The sequence below is a fragment of the Rhipicephalus sanguineus genome, chromosome 9 (genome assembly GCF_013339695.2).
Source record: "Rhipicephalus sanguineus isolate Rsan-2018 chromosome 9, BIME_Rsan_1.4, whole genome shotgun sequence".
In the NCBI taxonomy this organism is placed as follows: domain Eukaryota; kingdom Metazoa; phylum Arthropoda; class Arachnida; order Ixodida; family Ixodidae; genus Rhipicephalus; species Rhipicephalus sanguineus.
In genome coordinates this window covers 24889447-24907679 of record NC_051184.2, presented here as the reverse complement: position 1 = coordinate 24907679, position 18233 = coordinate 24889447, and the positions used below count along the sequence as shown (strand labels likewise).

Sequence of the window (18233 nt, the reverse complement as noted above, 5' to 3'; positions counted from 1 at the left end):
ATTGTGTTTTGTTTGTACTGTTTTTCTCAAGTTCCTGCAAAAGTGGTAGATTTCAGATTTTTTATAAGTTTGTACATCTTTTTCTGTTTTGAAAACTTGTATTACCCTATAAAGAGCAATTCATTATGCACAATTTGGTGTGCTGCAATGTTACTAGAGCATTATTTATACTAGCAATAAATTTCTTCCTCAGACCTATAAAAATGGCCATTTCATGCGGTAACGAAAGAGTTAAGGCTTGGAAACGTGAGCAGTCTTGAAGTGCATGAAAAAAATTTGCTGCGAATTATTTAACTTACAACTTCACCGTGCTTAATTTATTCGAAGCTAGTGGTCAATGCAGATAAACAGAAACTTTCTTGAAATCGAGACCAAAATGTGGAACACAAGAGTCTGCTTCAAGATATGCATACCTAACAGCCTAATGCACCAAACAGTTGTGTGACATCTTGCAGCATAAAGGCAATTGCATCAACAGTGTACTGCTCGCATAACCAACTTCAACTGCCAATTCCACTCCTGAATTACCTCAGCGAATGGGCTGAACAAAACAAGATTCATGCTATCGGCATGCTCAAAAACTCTGTGGGCGTGGAAAATAAAATGTCAAGAGGTAAACGAACACTCTTAAAAAAGAGTCCCATGTCAGCAGTAAAATCAGCACAGTCTGAGAGAGTTCTGTATGCACCAGGATAAATGAAAGTCCTGACTGGTCACGAGTCACACTGCGGAAATCTGGCAAAGCGTTTGCGTAAAACAGGATATTTTTTGCATAGTTGTACTTTTTGGTTAGCGGTGTCCCGTATGTAAGCCAACCACAATTTTTTAGCTCTTAAGGGGAATAAATAATAAATAAAAAGCTTTTCTGAAGAAATTACGGAAGCCCACAGCACCACTCAATGGCACACTCGGCGTGGCATTTACCTTCCCTGTGTTGCTAAGCGTTACATCATATGTTTAGACAGCGCAGTTCGCAAGGGCAGTAAACAGCTTCTTTACGAAGCCGAACGCCCCAGCGGTATGCGCCGCATTCGAGGACCGGCGAGCGTTCCAGCCAGCAGCTGTCTCCGCCGCAAGGGCCTACAAGCTTTGCAGACCCTGGTATGCCTTGCTTTGCAGACTCCGGCATTCACGCACGGTCATTTTACATTCACGGTCCACGTGTCGGACGTCTCAGCGCATGTTCGCAAAGAGACAGAGTGCCGACCGTGCTTCACGCTGCGAACGAGCTTTGCTGAACACGTTCCAGAACCGTAACGTCTCGTCGCCCGCGCCCGTAACGACGCTCTCGCCGTCGGGAGAGACGGCGAGGTAGAGCACCCGGTAGGAGTGGCCAGTAAGCTTGGCGACTTGCGCCAGGGATGGGTACTTCCAGACGAGGATCTGGTTCTGGGAATAGCCGTGAGTGCTGACGAGCTCCGACGCGTGTTTGGACCACGCCAAGTTGCACACCTGCAAGGTGAAAAACGAGTCTGAAGTTACGCCTCTCTTGCGTTACAGCATAAGGGACCGTAACAAAGCCTGTAAAGTGAACACATCAAAGTTACTGTTTATACCAAGCTGCTATCATCCTCAATCTGCTATGACTTAAAGAATGTTGCTGTTACTTAGGTCTTGGCTAGTCCCTCGCTCAGGTTGCACGACTGAGTCTTGCATTACCACAGCTTTCAAAAACTGTTTTACAGCAGTACCCATACCGATTTGCATTAGTCATTATCATGCCTTGCATTTGAATGCAAGTTTTACAGTGGTACAGTCAAATCTCGTTAGACCTCACATTAATGACTATTTCAAAAATACCCCTCCATATGTCCGTTGGTTTAATGTAAAAATATTTCACTACTACGAATTTCAGAATACCAAATGTTTCAGAATAGCATATCGAAATTTATCGCCCTTGTATCTCCACAACACTTCGAAATAATGAATAGTGAATTTTAAAAGTTACTTGGAGCAATGGAAACAATGTCCAGCCCCACATGTGCCACTATCATCATCATCAAAACGCCTGCATATTTCTCTATGTGCCTGCCCTATTCAAATGTGCGACAGCCCTATCGCCATCACCATCGCCTGCATTTCTTTTCTGCATCATGGCTTCGACTCGTTGCCTTTGTTTCATCGGGCAGCTCTGTCTGCACGGCTGTTTTCTCGCCTTTAGGTTGGTGGTTGTACGTTCACGATGAGCTCCGGAAGCAGCACGAAAGGGATGCGGCAACAGTGAAAAATGCAACGCGAGTTACCTATGGGATGAAGTCGCCAAAGATTACCCGTGCCTGCTTCACTTACATTTGAACGCTAGGCACAGTGCAACGACAAAGTATGCACGTCGGCTGAACTGACGACCAATAAGATACATACCATTCGTCGTGACAAGGAAACCGCAAGGAGGACGACGAGAGCGAAGACGACCTCGAAACAGCGCGCACGAACCAACGCGAAGAATCTGCATCTAACGACGATGCTTCGAAGTGCATAAGAAGCATGCTCACTCTGAAGAGTTCGTTTTGCAGCAGTTGAGCTGCACCCATCAGGTAAATGCTATTCCTCAAATAAACGTGCACTAGTTCCATAATATCTCGTGTTTGTTTTTCGGCGTTTATTAGAGAATAAAGCTATCGCGGATCTATACCTAGCACAGGTAGGCGACTCATTTGGTTGCATTTATGATTTTTACGAGAAGTTTTTTATTTTTTTCACTACAACAACTTTTCAAAATAACGAATTACTTTTAGCGGTCCCTTGAGATTTTCTGTATCGAAATTTGACTGTACACATTTTGGTGCCCTCCAGGTTTCTACGAGTCTGTATGCCCATCAGTCTATGGGCCTCACCAAGAAACTAGCTGTATTGCACAACCTCTGCGGTTGCTCTTGGTAACAAAGGTGTTCTTAAAGGGCTCATAAACCACCTCCGTAGTAGAGCCTGTTTGTTAGCTAGCAGGTATGCGTGCTCCCTACTCTTCCTCATCATCCTAGTCGTGTTGCTTCGTGCACCATGAAGAGAACACAGCTCACGAAGGGAAGGAAAGAGCAAAACGAGCAAGGGCCACATTTCGATCATCAAACAGATGTAACTACGCTATTACGGCATAATTTCGAAAAATCCTCGCAGCTTTGCATTCGTTGCAGACTTGTGCACAACTGCAACGCCAAAACTTAAGTTTGACCTCTTGGTGGTTCAGGGGCCTTCTAACAGTTCATTCAACTTGTACCCATGGTACTGCAAAGCCGAGTTTTGTAGGCTTCATTTCAACGAGCGGTATCATAATACAGTAAACTCTCAGTAAACGAAAATATTTTAAACGTAACTGCTGCTTAAGTTGAACAACTGCCTCCAATATGTTTGGTTTCATACTGGAATTCCACACCTCTGTTCATCTCTCAGTAATGGAACTCCTGTTAAATGGCAGATATTTCCCTGATCCCTTCAGGCTCCGTTTAACAGAGTCTAATGTACTAAATGTACCACGGTATAGCTAACTACAGTAGAACCCCGCTGATACGTTTTTGAAGGGACCGTAGGAAATAAACGTAAGAGACGGGAAACGCAAGAGCCGAAAAACAGGAAAAACGACAAAATATTTAGTGGTACAGAATTTTATTTCAATGCTTACGAGCAGCACGAAAATTGGCGCGCTCAGCCACGATCTAGTCGATGGATAGAAACACGGAGCTGGGGATGGCCTCATCCACAGAAATGTAATCAACGTATGTGATCTTTTTTTACACCAACAGCTGTAGGCATGAAAGAACAAAGCTCACGCAATCACGACCAGCGCGGCGAGTCCGACCGCGAACCGCGCGCACGACCATGCGAGCTCCAACCAGCTCGAACTCCTCCCGTCCTCCAACAAATAACGATGATGATGAGTCTACGCCAACGCGATGGCAGAACTGAGTGCCAATCTCGAAGGCCTTGCTTTCGCAAGCAATTATGTCATAGACGCCATGTTTGTAAAATACAAAACTCAAAGGCTATGCTTTTGTCAATAGTAAATGCCAATCTCGAAGGCCTTGCTTTCGCGAGCAATTACGTCATAGACGCCATCTTTGCAGTTCGAATCTCGAAGACGATGCATTTGTTTGCATCAATCGAAAGATCCTGTTGCTTGCACCCCTCATGTGGCTAATGTCAAGGTCAAACCAGGCCAAGCTGCGTGAAAATGCACCAATGACCGCTCTCTTCGGTAGTCACTCGGTCGGCTCCGAGCACACTTCGCGACGTATCATACGGGAACGGTCCGACAGTTACGACGTAACAGCGGGGTTCCCAGTACATTGTATCCTATGGGAGCTATGCCGGGACCGGCGGAAAACGACGTAACAGCCGGGAAAACGCAGCAGTGAGGAACATAACAGCGGGGTTCTACTGTACCATAAAAACCGACATATTAGGTCAAATTTTTTTTCAAAAAACGGACATAAAAAGTCTACCCCCGTCTTATATACCCCTGATTGGCAAAAACCTTCGGAAGTCTGGCCACTATGGGCAACTGAAGTCAACCGCCTCCATCGTCATCGCAATCATCGGCGTCACTTTTTGTTCACCACTTTTTGTTTTTGTTGTTGTCTTGTGCATCTATTTGGGCTCCGAGCTGCTTCTTGTTCTTGACCGGTGGCCAACGAAAGATCCCGAAGGCACGAAGAAATCTGGTCTGAAGTGTGTGAAAGATGTATTGGGACGCTAGCGCATGTGAACGCGAGCAGGAGGCGAGTCACAAACAATAACTGAAAGTTTATCTTTCCACAGGGGTGTTCCCGCTGCTCCAATCTCGCCGGATACTCTTTCTTTGTTGCTTTTTGCAATGCCGGCAGCTCTGGTTACAGCAGCACATATGGCTATGATCAGCGGGCAGATCAAGTGCACCACAGAAGCATTCGCTACTGGCAGACGCGTAAGAATCACATCACGACATGCAGCGTTCAGAAGAAAATTTTGTTTCAGTGCCAGACTGCAGCGTATCTAGAGCTGGAGACCAAGGTTGCAGAGTTTATCTGGGAGCTGCGCTCGTGTCGTGATTGCTACCGGTGGTCTCAAAGTGCATCCAAATTAAAGCTGTCAAGACTGTTGTGACATATTATGAAGATAATGCTTGAGCCCATCTTTTGGCTTTCGGACACGTGGAACTTACGAGTGAACACACGTGTAAATAAATTACGTTTTCACCGTGCACCATTTGAAATTGCATTTGTTTTACGGTAAAGGCGCCTTCCGATACTTTGGCTGTTCTACGTACTTTCTTTTTGGCCAATTTTCAGTAATTAGAAGCCGGGAGGTCGCCCTATATTCCGGTCCGACCTATATTCCGGTATTTACGGTAACAGTGATACTAAGAGACATGCGCTTGCAAGTGCAGGCATACAGAAATACGGGACAGCAAAGCCAAACATGAAATCTTTACTCTTTGGGAACTCTACTGTCGTTAGTTTCGTCATCTCAGAGTTCTGGTCTCACTTTTGCGGCATTTTAGCAGTGAACCACACCGTAAATCTCCGAATTACCTGTGAACCAGTGTCCACGCACTGCATGGGCTGCCCCGTGAGTGTGTTCCAGAAACGGATGCAGCGGTCGGCAGTGCCCCCGCCACTGGCGAGCAGGCCATGTTGGTGCGGGGACCAGGCGATGGCCTTGACGGCTGCCACGTGCTCCGTGTAGCTCTGCACGGGGGTGCTGCTGCTCAGGTTCCACACCAGCAGCTTATTGTCATTGCCGCCCGATGCCAGGTGCTGATTGTCGGGAGACCATTTGAGGCCACACACTTCCTGCCTGTGGCCCTGCACATGCCAGATGTGACGGAAGCATTAACACTTTGCAGTCAGAAACCTTTCCCCACCTTCCATCCATTCTGGTCGGAAACTAAAAGACTCAAAGCTCAAGTGAAAGAAGATGACTTATTTTTTTACAGATGGCGCGATATAGTGAGAAAACGTGCGTGTGTATCAATCGCAAAAGAACTTGTCCAGCACTGCCCGACCAGCCATTAGACGCGGCAGTATGTGAAAAAAAGCATTAAATTCATTATTTTCCTCAAGTTTCTGCCTGAAATAAAGGTTGTGTCTATCGATTTCATCATCCAATATCTTAGTTTGGCTGAAAATCTTGGTGGCAAAAATTTTGTTCGGTATTCATTTAAGGGGTTACTGACACGAAAATTTTCAGTACTTTTCTTGCGTCAGATTAAAGACCAAGTCCTCAAGAACATAATAACTGTACTGGTAAGCACGAGTGCACCCTGAAAAACGAATTATGACGTGCTCTTAACCCTTTGAGACGCTATGTACACAATTGTGTACACCACTTGCTATCGCTATTTGTATCGACTAGGGCTCAGAAATACCACGATACATTGAGGCTTGGATGAATTGAACCTCCCGTATAATAGCTTTGTCTTTAATTAACTTCATTTTGCAGTGTACTGTTGCATATAACCACTTTGCTGAAGGCACTACCATATTTGACGAGTCGTTCGACGTGGCGCTTCCCGCGACCCACGTCGAAAGTATAATTTTCCTACGTTCAACATTGAGATAACCGAAAGCGAATTAGCATTATATTTCTAGCCTGAAATTTCATTCTGTTTATGCGAAAACAGAGCACGAGTGGCTTCAGAATAAATAGATATTTAATTACAAATTAATTAGGAATGGTTACTATAACACACATAAATGAACGTATTACGATGTTATTTTTGTTGCAATATAATATCGAGTGCCTTGAAATAACATTGCACTGATATGACGCATTTACAGACAGTTTTTCACAGGTGGCGTCCGAGAGACTTAAAAGCTAGTTTCACTTTCTACTGTACCCAGATGTCACGAAACGGTATGAGCACCTCGTTACATGCTGGCACAAGATATTGTGATGTTTCCACGGCCACTCTGCTGCATGGCTCCGCTGGCTACGCAGAAGCGGCCGTTTTGAATATTTCTAGTGACGTGCAAGCAGCCATATTGAATATTTTGGTGCTTGAAATCATCGCAACTAGCCACACTGGTGCGTGAAGTCACCAGAATTGACACTGCAGCCTGACCTCACAATAGTGTCGATGTCAGTAGAAGTGCCATGTGAAAATAGACTTGAACGTCAAAATAAAGTATCTTGCGGCATTTACTGAGCTTCACACTTGCACAGAGCTGTCTCTGCATGCAGGAGATTTGTATGGCAGAGTAAACTCACCTTAGGAAATTGGCATCAGTGCCCCTTCAAAAGCCTAAAATGAGCTCTAAAATCGCATTTTTGATGTCATCATTTTCCCGTTCCCGAGGCCCTTCTGCACCGATCTGCAAATTTTGACTTTGCAATTAAGTCTATTTTTTTATATGTCATGTAAACAGCGACTACACCCACGCGAACCTTTAAATTGAAGTCTAAACGCGCCCAACATCAACTGCCATTTAATTTTTCCTTTTTCAGTGCATATTCTGTGAAATGTGCAGGAGCAGCTGCCGTTCAGTAGTTTCAAGGCAAAACACGGAGCAGCTTGCCTGCAGTCGCCGTTCAGGTGCACCCCCCGAAGGTGTCCGGGCATCCCGCTGAAGAATCAAGCGGTCTCGCGAGCCCGATGACAGTACATCTCCATTCCATGCCAGTGCACCCACACGTGCAGAGTGGCCCTGCAAGGCGTCGTTAAACAATGCTTCTGTGACAAATGTTTTTAACAAAACAGTGCAGCTACCAGAAAAAAGCATTCAAATAGCCAAACATCAATGTAATCAACAGGAACATTACCACACAGAGACGACTTCTGATTAATTCAACTCTGTTAATTTGATTTTCGGTTAATCCTATCTCGACCAAAGCTCCTGGCTGGTGCTTGTACATTTCTGTGGGATAAAGGTTTTATTATTTCGATTCTGATACCAGCACAGGTAACTGTGCCTGACCCCAATTATTACTACAGTAATGCTTCCTAAAGCAGTAGCAGCATCAGACTTCACCGTCTTAGCGTACAGCAAATGCACTGAACATACATCATCACAAACTCCACTGGTTTCATCTTCTTATTGCCATGATCACATGCATGCTAAGTTTTCCTTGCATGCACAGTGAATGCCTACTTCACATCATGTCCTTATTACACCGTCTGTTTTAAAACAATAAAAGAGGTTAGGTTATGTGGTTGATTTAGTGTCGTGTCAGAAATAGGGCAAATGCTGCCAGTTGAGTCGAGTCAGCTGTGCGTTATTTAAAAAAATTCTTTTTTGCTTAATTCCTCACCAGGTAATTCGAGCAGCTTTGACAGTTCTGATAAGGTTGGATTAACAAAAGTTCACCATATTGAAGAACTATATAGCCAGTTGAAAGGGGGACCTTCATCCCGCAGCAGACATCTATAGGACGATGACGATTAACGTTACCTCCTGCATAGTAGCTTGATTTACCTGAAGAAGCGCCGTCTGCTTGGATGCAGCGACGTCCCAGACCTGGACGAGACCCTTGTGGGTGCCAACGGCCACCAAATGGCCACGCTCAGCCCACGCGACCGAGGTCACTGAGTCACCTTCGCCAGACAGGTCGCACAGGCGTGTCACCTGGATCCACAACAGCGAAAAGCAGGGTACTTTTAAGGTGAACGCCTCTGATGCCTCATCTTATGTAAAAATTGACCACCGGCATCGGCGCCATCAACACAAGTGATGCAAAAGATCATCATCACGTGATGATTACACCATGTGACATCATCATGGCATCACAGATTGGCAAAATTTGTGACGTCACCACGATGTCACGTAACGTGATGTTATCATATGTTCGAAAAATAATAAACCCTCCAGCCACTTATAGTCCAAAGTTGCATATGACACCACATAACGTGACGTCATAAGATGACGTCATCGCATGACACTGTTGCTTGGTCGAGGGTGGGCCAATCACGGAGGCAGTGCAAAACCAGGTGAGGTGTCGAATGCTCTCATTGCCTACGATCCTTGAGGCAGTGAAAAACCACGTTAGGAGCAGAAAGCTTTTGAATGGAGGTGGGGGAATATCAATACATCGACTGACATAGTCGTGTGCAGGGTTCCCCATCAAGGGCGAAGCCCCCACCCCCCACCCCGTGCACACGTTATGTCGGCTGAGAAGAAAAAGAAGAAGATTGCTTGATGCCTTTGAGTCGTTTTAGGCGAATGCGTAAGGAACTTTGCGAGGTTTCTTACGCATTAGCACGCCAAAACTGAACTGCTTGCACTTCAAGAGCACTGTGGTCTAGTCATTGCCAGTAATACAGACAGCCTCACATTTATTAAAATAATATGGAGTCAGCTTTTTGTAATGACTCCACTCACCTCTGGGCACTTTTTACTGTTTTTGATTCACTCATGTGACACCTTTACTGCAATGATCAGCCGTACGGCACAACACAATTAAAAAGAAAAGAATCGCAGCAGGGCAACTGTTTCAAGATATGGCTCCTGTAATGAGATATCTGCAGTAGAAAGCTCCACCACTAAATAAATGCACAAACATTGGTTTAATAGCTATGCTGTTTAATAACACATGACCAAAAAAACCCCCCTGCAAGCCCGGGTCAACATTTCATTATCAAAATTACACCTAATGCTATATGCTTCATGAATGCATCACACCTTGATATTTGCGAGCCCTGTCAGCTAAACAACACAAAAAGTCTCTTATTGCCCAAGTTACAGGATGTTGTGCCTCAGCGTCGAAACAACCAAAAGTACCACAATAATACAGGCACTGAGCCATTGCAACTGGAAGCAGTAGTTGAGACACCAGTAAATGAAATGGCTTATGCTTGCAGTATGATTGCCTAACACATTCCAGGTATGAATAACCCCATCCTACCTGCGACGTACAAGCACTCCAGAGGTAGACACATGCGCCCAGCCCGACACTGAGCACGTTGGTTGACGACCAGTCCACCAGGTTCAGATAGAAGTCGTCCTGGAGCTCGGGTGCATCCAGTACCTATGGGTATGGCATTGAAGCCGCAGGAAAGAACATAGGTTAGGTTGTTTAGAAAAGACGAAGCCAAGATTAGTAAAGCTGAAGTTATTACACATGGAACATGGCATCTAGTACTAAATATGAAGTTTGAAAACAAAGGTATTTAGGCCAGGCAGTGCACATTCATTGTTAGTTAAATACAATGCGACACTAGAATAACTGCTTGTTCATTTGCATGTATGCAACGCTTGGCGTGTAAGACATGGGCCCTTATATCATAATGACTGTACTCTAATTCCTTTCATTTTCACACCTGTCAGTGGCCTCAGCAAGTTCCACCAACGTTACAACTACGATCAGCTAATCAACTACGACCAGCTAATGTGAGTCACACATTAAGAAATACTACAGTTCTTTAGAAATTGTACATCAAACAGCCTGTGGTCAGCCTTTCAACCATCCCCTTTTCACTTTTAAAATGACCTCAAATTCAAATAACGATAAAACGTTTAAGTAATGACCAGCCTGACGAAATTACTGCGAAGACCTGTTTGATACACAATCGCAATTTCATGCTACCAAGGCAAAAGCCACTCTAAATATCTTAAAACCGTTTCCCTGCCTCGTTCAAACAAATGTGATTTGTTCCTTTAGTCCAAGGCATTTTTTGTTCATTTAAAAGCATATAATATAATAACATAATTGTTGGGGTTTTAAGTCCCAAAACCACAATATGATTATGAGGGACACCGTAGTGGAGAGCTCCGGAAATTTCGACCACCTGGTGTCCCCCCCCCCCCCCATTAATGGGTGCCTAAATCTCTGGCATTTCGGCTCCATCGAAATGCAGCCGCGGCGGCCATGATTCGATACCGCAAACTTTGGGTCAGCAGTCGAGCACCATAACCACTCAACCACCGTGGCGGGTAATTAAGCCGCACGCTTAGTCATTAGGAAACAAAATGTTGCAATGGACACACCTTGAACGGGATCTTGGAGATCTTGCGTGCCTGCTTGCGAGGAGAGCTGAGCAGCTTGTGGCTCTTGGCACTGACCGGAGAGAGGCTGTAAGGTGACCAGGTCTCGGATGGTCGTCCTGCCCCATAGCGAAAGAGATTGCCCGACGAGGGCGACTGCCCCTGCGACACACGGCGCTCCTCCGTCGGTTCCTGCGAGTAACCAATGTAATGTTTTAGCAAATCGCAGTAATACGTACCGGACGCGGTACAGGCTCCGTTTCATATGTACATTCCATATTTGTGGGCCACAGTCCCAAAAATGTGTCAGCTGCAGGAGCTGCTCGATTCCTATGGTAATGCAATGATGATGATAGTGGCCGATTCGAGTTTTGCGGAGTGAAATACCTACTTGCTGATCGCGAAATAATCTTTTCGCTGAGTGCCCTTGATGTTCAAAAGTTTTAAAGCCACCGTCATTCGGAATTACGCCGCTGCCAAAAATTTGTGTCGGCAGTGAAGTAAAACACACCTGTTTACGTTATGTACTTGTTTACATTATGTACGTTATGTGTTTACATTATGTGCATGGTAGAGAGCCACGTTTCAGATTCTTAACATTTTTAAATGTGGTTAGAAGACTGATTGATTAGCAAGGTCTCTTCCGCTAAGCCATGGTGGCCATTTATCTTGTTTGCAATTCAAGGTGCATGAGAAAAGGCACACAAAGAAGAAAATGCACTTAAATTTACCATTTTCAGAATCAAATAGTACAAACAAGCAAACCCTCCTAAAACTGCCAACTGGAAGCCCAAAAGTCCAAATCCTACAAAGACATTCTGTGAACACTGCACAATAAATGTGCGTTTAAGAGGGCCTCGTTAGACCAGCTCTTGGTCAACTAATATCAATCTGGACGGTGAACAAACACAGGCAGAAAGGCTGGGCAAACGCTACACGGGAACCTTTCAAAAAGTAAGAAGTCACATAGTTACAAGTGGCAGTAAGCATCTTGAACCCCATATACCTGTAAGATATTTGTGTTTACATTCTACCTTTGCGAACTATGCACATTACTCAAACCACTTATCTACGTTTTCCAATTTCCTTCTGAAGCTCAACGAACCTTGCTGCACATGCAAATGCTGACAGGCATATCAGGCCTTCTGGACATCACTCACCTTGGCATCTTCGATGCCAGCTCCCAGTAGCTCATTCTTGATCAGGCAGGCGTAGGCCAGGCTGTCCTTGGAGCCATCACTGGTGTCCTTGGCCTTTGGCAGGACACTTCGCTGGGGACTGTCGGGGATCCTTGCTAGCCCCAACTGCCAGTTGGCTCCAGCCCGACTTGGAATGAAGCGGTCGCCCAACTGCACACAAGGTGAAGCCAGCTTTGCACAGGACATCACGCAGACTTATGCTACTATATCTACAATTGCAACTCAAAATGAAGGCGCCTACATGACTGTAACAGGGCACGCAGTTCCTACACTCTGTTAATAAAGCTTTCCTGTCTGTATTGCTTAATGTTTCAGCCAAGTCATCAGTTAAGGAAACAAATGCAGGAAAGACAAACGAATAGAAATGTTCATTTTTAGACTTTGCTTGTTACGGTCTTTCCCCACATTACAGCTGTTACACTAAGCAGACAATGTGTTAACTACTCAAATGTACATATACAATTTCCACCTTGACAGCCCCCGTTGGCAGGATCTCAATGGCTAAAAGAGTGGCAAGGTATCTAAAACAGAGCCAAGCCAGGCCAAGTCACAAATGGGGACAAAAACGCGGAAAGTCAAACAAACAGAATACATGTTCATTTTTCGATTTTGCTTGTTAGTGTTTTTCATAAGATTCATCAGTTTTGAAGTGATCATTACTGAATCTAAACTTTCTTTAACAGGGTCACTGATAACTATACTCAAAGAGACTTGTTGAATCAGTCTGCACGAGCTATGCAGATCACGTGCTACGCTATCAAATGTATGAGAGCACCAGTGATTACTCCATAGTATACAGCCAGAGACATGCACAAGGAGCCGGGCTTGTCTTGCTAGACAAATGACAACAGCACACGGTGCTATCATTGCGATTCAAGTGTTTTTGTTTACCCTTCTCGGCCCGAGTTCGCCTCAACATAGCCTTGGGGATTCTCAAAAGGGGCTATGACACCCTCCAATTTTCGATAATGACTTGTGCTATATCGGTTAATCCCTGTGTGTTCACAAACAGGCTGGTGAAATTTTAGCGCATTTAGTTGAGGACTTAATGTATCACTGAACAGCAACACGCGAGTGGCCTGAGAGTCTGGCAACACTGGCGCACTCACGCGCCATGACGTAACAAGCTGCTTGTGAGCATCTGCATTACGGCAAACGCTTTTGTTCCGAAGTCAGCTGCACGTGCTATTGAGCGATTTCAGCTTTCCTCAGCTTGGCATTGAATGATTTCCGGCGACTGAAACTTTGGCAGAAGACGATGGCTCCGCTCCATGCAGCACATGACGTCACACACGCCATGGCAAAATGGTGGTCGCCGGTGGTGGGCGGGGTTTATAGCCAGCAACTTCTAGGGTTCATCTTGCACTGAATATTCTTTTATAGTCCATTTTTCATACTTGTAAAGGCACAATAGACCGGCTACTTCTACTTTTCGCTGAAAATCGCAAATTGTTGGGTGACCATGTCATGGCCCCTTTAACCAATTCTTTTGGTAATGTTCCTGGATCTTCACAGTCACCAAAAGTTTACAGTAACAGGGCAGATAAATATTATAGCAAAACTGACACAATCTTCAGGAGACACAGAACCTGACTCAGCTGGTAGGGCATGCAAACCTAACAAAGCTTGTCTATGTATGGAATGCCTTATATATCCAGTGAGCAAAAACAGTCGAGTCCACTGTGCTGTTTAAGAAAGAACCCCTAATTGTCACTCAAGCAACGATTAGCACACATGCTTTTGAAAGCAGTTTCAGGCAACAGGTTACCCTTTTTGTGTATTGCCACCAGACCCAAGAACAACAACATTTTGAATGCTAGTCCAGGCTCGCATAATGTGATGATTCCTTTGGCTCAATTATTCTATTCATCATCATCATCATCATCATCATCAGCCTGTCTACGCCCACTGCAGGGCAAAGGCCTCTCCCATGTTCCGCCAATCAACCCGGTCCTGTGCTTTCTGCTGCTACGTTATACCTGCAAACTTCTTAATCTCATCTACCCACCTAATTTTCTGTCTCCCCCTCACGCGTTTGCCATCTCTTGGAATCCAGTCAGTTACCCTTAATGACCACCGGTTATCCTGCCGAAGTGCTACGTGCCCGGCCCATATCCATTTCTTCTTCTTGATTTCAACTATGATGTCCTTAACCCCCGTTTGTTCCCTTACCCACTCTGCTCTGTTCCTGTCTCTTAAGGTTACACCTATCATTTTCCTTTCCATCGCTCGCTGCGTCGTCCTCAATTTAAGTTGAACCCTCTTTGTAAGTCTCCAGGTTTCTGCTCCGTAGGTAAGTACCGGTAAGATGCAGCTGTTATATACCTTCCTCTTGAGGGATAGTGGTGGCGAGACACTGGAAGTTGTAAAGGAGTACGTCTACTTAGGACAGGTAGTAACCGCTGAGCCGAACCATGAGAGTGAAATAACTAGAAGAATAAGGATGGGTTGGGGCTCATTCGGCAAGCATTATCAAATCATTATTCTATTATGACCTGCTAATCACAACTGGTAAATCTTGACTGACAAAGCACCACGCAGGGCACCAATAAAGCTCGCAAAGGAAAGGAAATGGAACTGAATCGTTATATGTCTCAGGCTAGGCACTCATCCTCAGTGTATTCAATGTTCAATTTCATTGCTCGGCTACATTAATAATTAGCAGAGCCCTACAGCTGCAACGCAGCTTTTCCATAATGTAGAAAAAGAACTGCATTACTACTAAACTGCTGATTGCATGTTAATAACTCTGCAGTAAAAGCGACAAGCGGATCGACATCGTCGATACGTCATAAAAACTGATGTATTACAGAACCTTAATGGTAGCAAACTCCATATCAGGACAAGCAAGAACAATGAAAAGATTAAATCTCAAGGCTGTACTTATTACCATTCCTAGCACATCGCGTCGTGGGCGTTGCTTCTAAAGCTGCCTTACCATGCCACACACTGCAATCATGGGAAATCGAGAGAGTACAGTGCGAAGCACTGTTTCAACCAATGCGGTCACGTGTTACTCGGCTAAAAGGCTTTCTCCTGAAAGAGGTACAAACATATGGCTATGTCAACAGGCACAGCTGATTGCAAGGCGGAGCACACTCCGCGATAATTCCCTAAACCAGTCTGTCTCGGCCTCCACGAAACTTGAAACCTTTACATTGGGAAGTTTTAAACGCTGCGTCACGAGTTGTCGATAGGCGTGACCGGTTGCGGTAGTGGTAACCAACAAACGCGTTTGAACGTGTCTGTGTAACCACCCTGGAAACGACGACCTTCAACAACGACGCACTTCGTAAACAACTCGTCTCAAGAATGGAGGCGAACTGCTAGTGGCCTGCAAAGGCTGTGAGAAGAGTGGCGAAAGTGCACAGTACAAAACCTTCTAGACAAGTTACTGTTTCCGTATACTTGCTCGCGTTTTTTTTTTTTCTTTGCTACCATCCTTCACAGGTGAGCATTCACACGACACTGACATATTGCTTTTCGCACCTGCCGATAGCAAAACAATCGGAATAAGCCAAACGCAATAAGATTCAAACGCGTTGTGCACTCACTGGACTCGCCGGCGATGCGTAACCGTTGCTGCGTTGACCCTGAAGACGTCGTTCGTACTCGGGATCCATCGCTCAAGATCACACAGTCGCAACCTTTGAGGTGTTCATAACCACTGCACGATACTTTGAGCAGGCGTCCCGGCGAACAGCGAACCGTTGCAGTTCGCACTATGTTCAGGTTCACAGCAAGCCTGCCACGAACGCAGGATCGACACACGCCCCTTCCAGCGCAGATTATGCAAAAGCACTGGCAGGAGGGAAAACGCAGTTTCCAGTCTTCCTCGAAGCACTTCGGCGACGGTACGTCGAAGTAGCACAGATAAAAAAAAAAAAAAATACCTGGAGACGCGGTGCACGCCGGATTGGGATCTCTGGGTTCAAACCGACGGACGCTGTGAAGCAAGTTGGGCTTGGCTGGGATGCTTTGGCGACGTGAGTGATTTGTCCAGCAGGAATAGCTTACAAGAAGCGCTGCGCGCTTCCTTTTAAGTTATTCGCCACACAGACAAAGTTCCACGCACGGAACGGCAAACATGGCGGATGCCTTGCTCGCCAATAAAGAGCTTTCGATTTCGGCCACGCCAACGACGGTGGGGTGGCCGGGCTCTCAGCTCACAACAGCTAAAAGGGCGGTAAGGTGGCCAGAAGATAGCCAAGTCATGCCAAGTCAGGTGCGGGACACGAAAACGCGGGAAACTTAAATGTGTAGAACACGTACTACTATATTTATGTCCCATTGTTTGCTAGCAAGGTATCAACGAGCCTCCTCGTTTGATATCTTCGACATGATTTGAAATTTTAAATGGGAAAGACGGATTTACGAGATTCAGTTTGTGGCCAGCCAAGGCTGCCAAGCCATCTTGGCAACGTGGTCCTCCACCCTGATGGATTGACTGCAGTCTTTCAACGTTGGATTCGTTATATGCAAAATCGCTCGTAAAATTTTCAGTTGTTCAGTCTTAAACCTTAGTAACACCTTAGGCACCTAAATATAAGTGCCGCACGCACGGCCATTTTTGAGCCAGAAGTAAGTGATTTCAATCTTCTGTGCTCATTTGAATGCATCTTAGATAAGTCTCATCATAAAACAGTCACGGCCGCTGGATGAAAAAGCGCACACAGTGTACCCTTTTTAATCCAGCGGCCGTGAAACAGCCCAGACACACGAAGACGAAAAAGAAATCGACGACACATCGATTTCTTCTTTTTCACCTTCATGTATGGGCCAACTCGCTCAAATCGCTACTTTGCTCTTAATAATAACAATAATAATAATAATAATAATAATAATAATAATAATAATAATAATAATAATAATAATAATAATAATAATAATAATAATAATAATAATAATAATAATAACAATAATAATAATAATAATAATATCTGGGCTTTAACGTTCCAAAACTACGATATGATTATGAGGGACGCCGTAGTGGAGGGTTCCGGAAATTTCGACCACCTGTGTTTCTTTAACGTGCACCTAAATCTAAGGCTACTTTGCTCTTAGATAAGAACAGCTGCAACTAAACTACAATCAACTCAACGTCAAGGCAAAGCTGCCGAGTGCCGAGTGTCTGATGTAGCAGGCTTAGTTTTTAATTGAGGCGTTGGGGCAGCCGATGCGATCTTGTTCAGAATGTTGCTGCAGTTCCTGGAGCAGGACCTGGAACTGGGAATAGGTCAAAACTCGCTTCCAAAAACTTTTCTTTTTTTTTTTCGCAGGCGATGGCGTCGTGGAACCCCTAAGACGGCTCTGCGGAACCCCGTTTGAGAACCACTTGTCTAGAAGGTGTTGCGCATGCCCGTATATCACGGTCCATGGAATGAAGGTACGAGCCACGGGTGATAAACAGTTTGTATCAACCCAGGAACGGCGACAATAGAGTTTCAAAAAATCTTTACGCGATCGCGTTATGGAGCAATTTTGTCGCCGAAAATGCGGGGCAGGCCTCGGCGGAATTGCCGTGCGGGAAAAATCAGAGGGACGGAAAGATTAAAAATCACGATTAGAGCCGCCATCAAACCTAGGCATTCTGCATGGCAGTCAGGTATTCATCCACAGAGCTACGCCGGTGGTTGAAAACTGCTTGCGAAAAAGACCATAGAATGGCGTCATATGGCGGCAACGAAAGCGGACACTGCAACCATGGTTGCGGTGTCCGCTATCAGCGCTTGTAACAATGCAATGAACATTGCATGTTAACTCATATGACTCGCCAAGCTATGGTCAACCATTGCTCTACCCGGAGGAATACGGCAAAAACCGCTTCTTACGATGTGCACGTGATCGCACCGTAGCGTGCAGTCATTCCCAGGATTTGGGGACATCTGTACGTGGCTCCATCTATCGGCGGCAGCACCGGCGTCCTGCCATAGCTGAATGGGAAATGGGCGAAAAAAATCATATCTCTTGAAAGAAGCTAGTTATAAAAACGACTCGGGGTTCTATACAGCAGATACCTGCTGGAACATTTTGGTAAAATTGCAGCATCGCACTAGAAAGCGTGTGGCTTCCCAGGACAATTGAACATCGCCATTAGAAACACATGGGGCCCTATTGTGAAAATTTAAACACTCTGGGAAGC

At 45.2% G+C, this 18233-nt stretch overlaps 1 protein-coding gene across 1 annotated transcript; it reads right to left on the bottom strand.

Moving 5' to 3' along the window:
• Positions 1–387: 387 nt before the first annotated feature.
• LOC119404775 (fizzy-related protein homolog) lies at positions 388–16239 on the bottom strand. The gene is made up of 8 exons (XM_037671436.2): positions 15646–16239; positions 12053–12241; positions 10896–11084; positions 9814–9936; positions 8388–8537; positions 7491–7619; positions 5505–5777; positions 388–1452 (listed from the first exon to the last, which is right to left on the bottom strand). Exons 1-8 carry the CDS (start codon positions 15712–15714, stop codon positions 1174–1176), a joined length of 1401 nt encoding a protein of 466 aa, XP_037527364.1. The 5' UTR covers positions 15715–16239; the 3' UTR covers positions 388–1173.
• Between the last annotated feature and the right edge of the window lie 1994 nt (positions 16240–18233).

Bases quoted from the DNA above. Each gene is read 5' to 3' on its own strand.
- LOC119404775 (XM_037671436.2), bottom strand. From the start codon at position 15,714: ATGGATCCCGAGTACGAACGACGTCTTCAGGGTCAACGCAGCAACGGT. The intron at 8,538-9,813 runs GTAGGATGGGGT...TTGTGGATCCAG, and splicing joins GGAGTGCTTGTACGTCGCAG to GTGACACGCCTGTGCGACCT. The intron at 5,778-7,490 runs GCAAGCTGCTCC...TGGCATGTGCAG, and splicing joins CACCTGAACGGCGACTGCAG to GGCCACAGGCAGGAAGTGTG.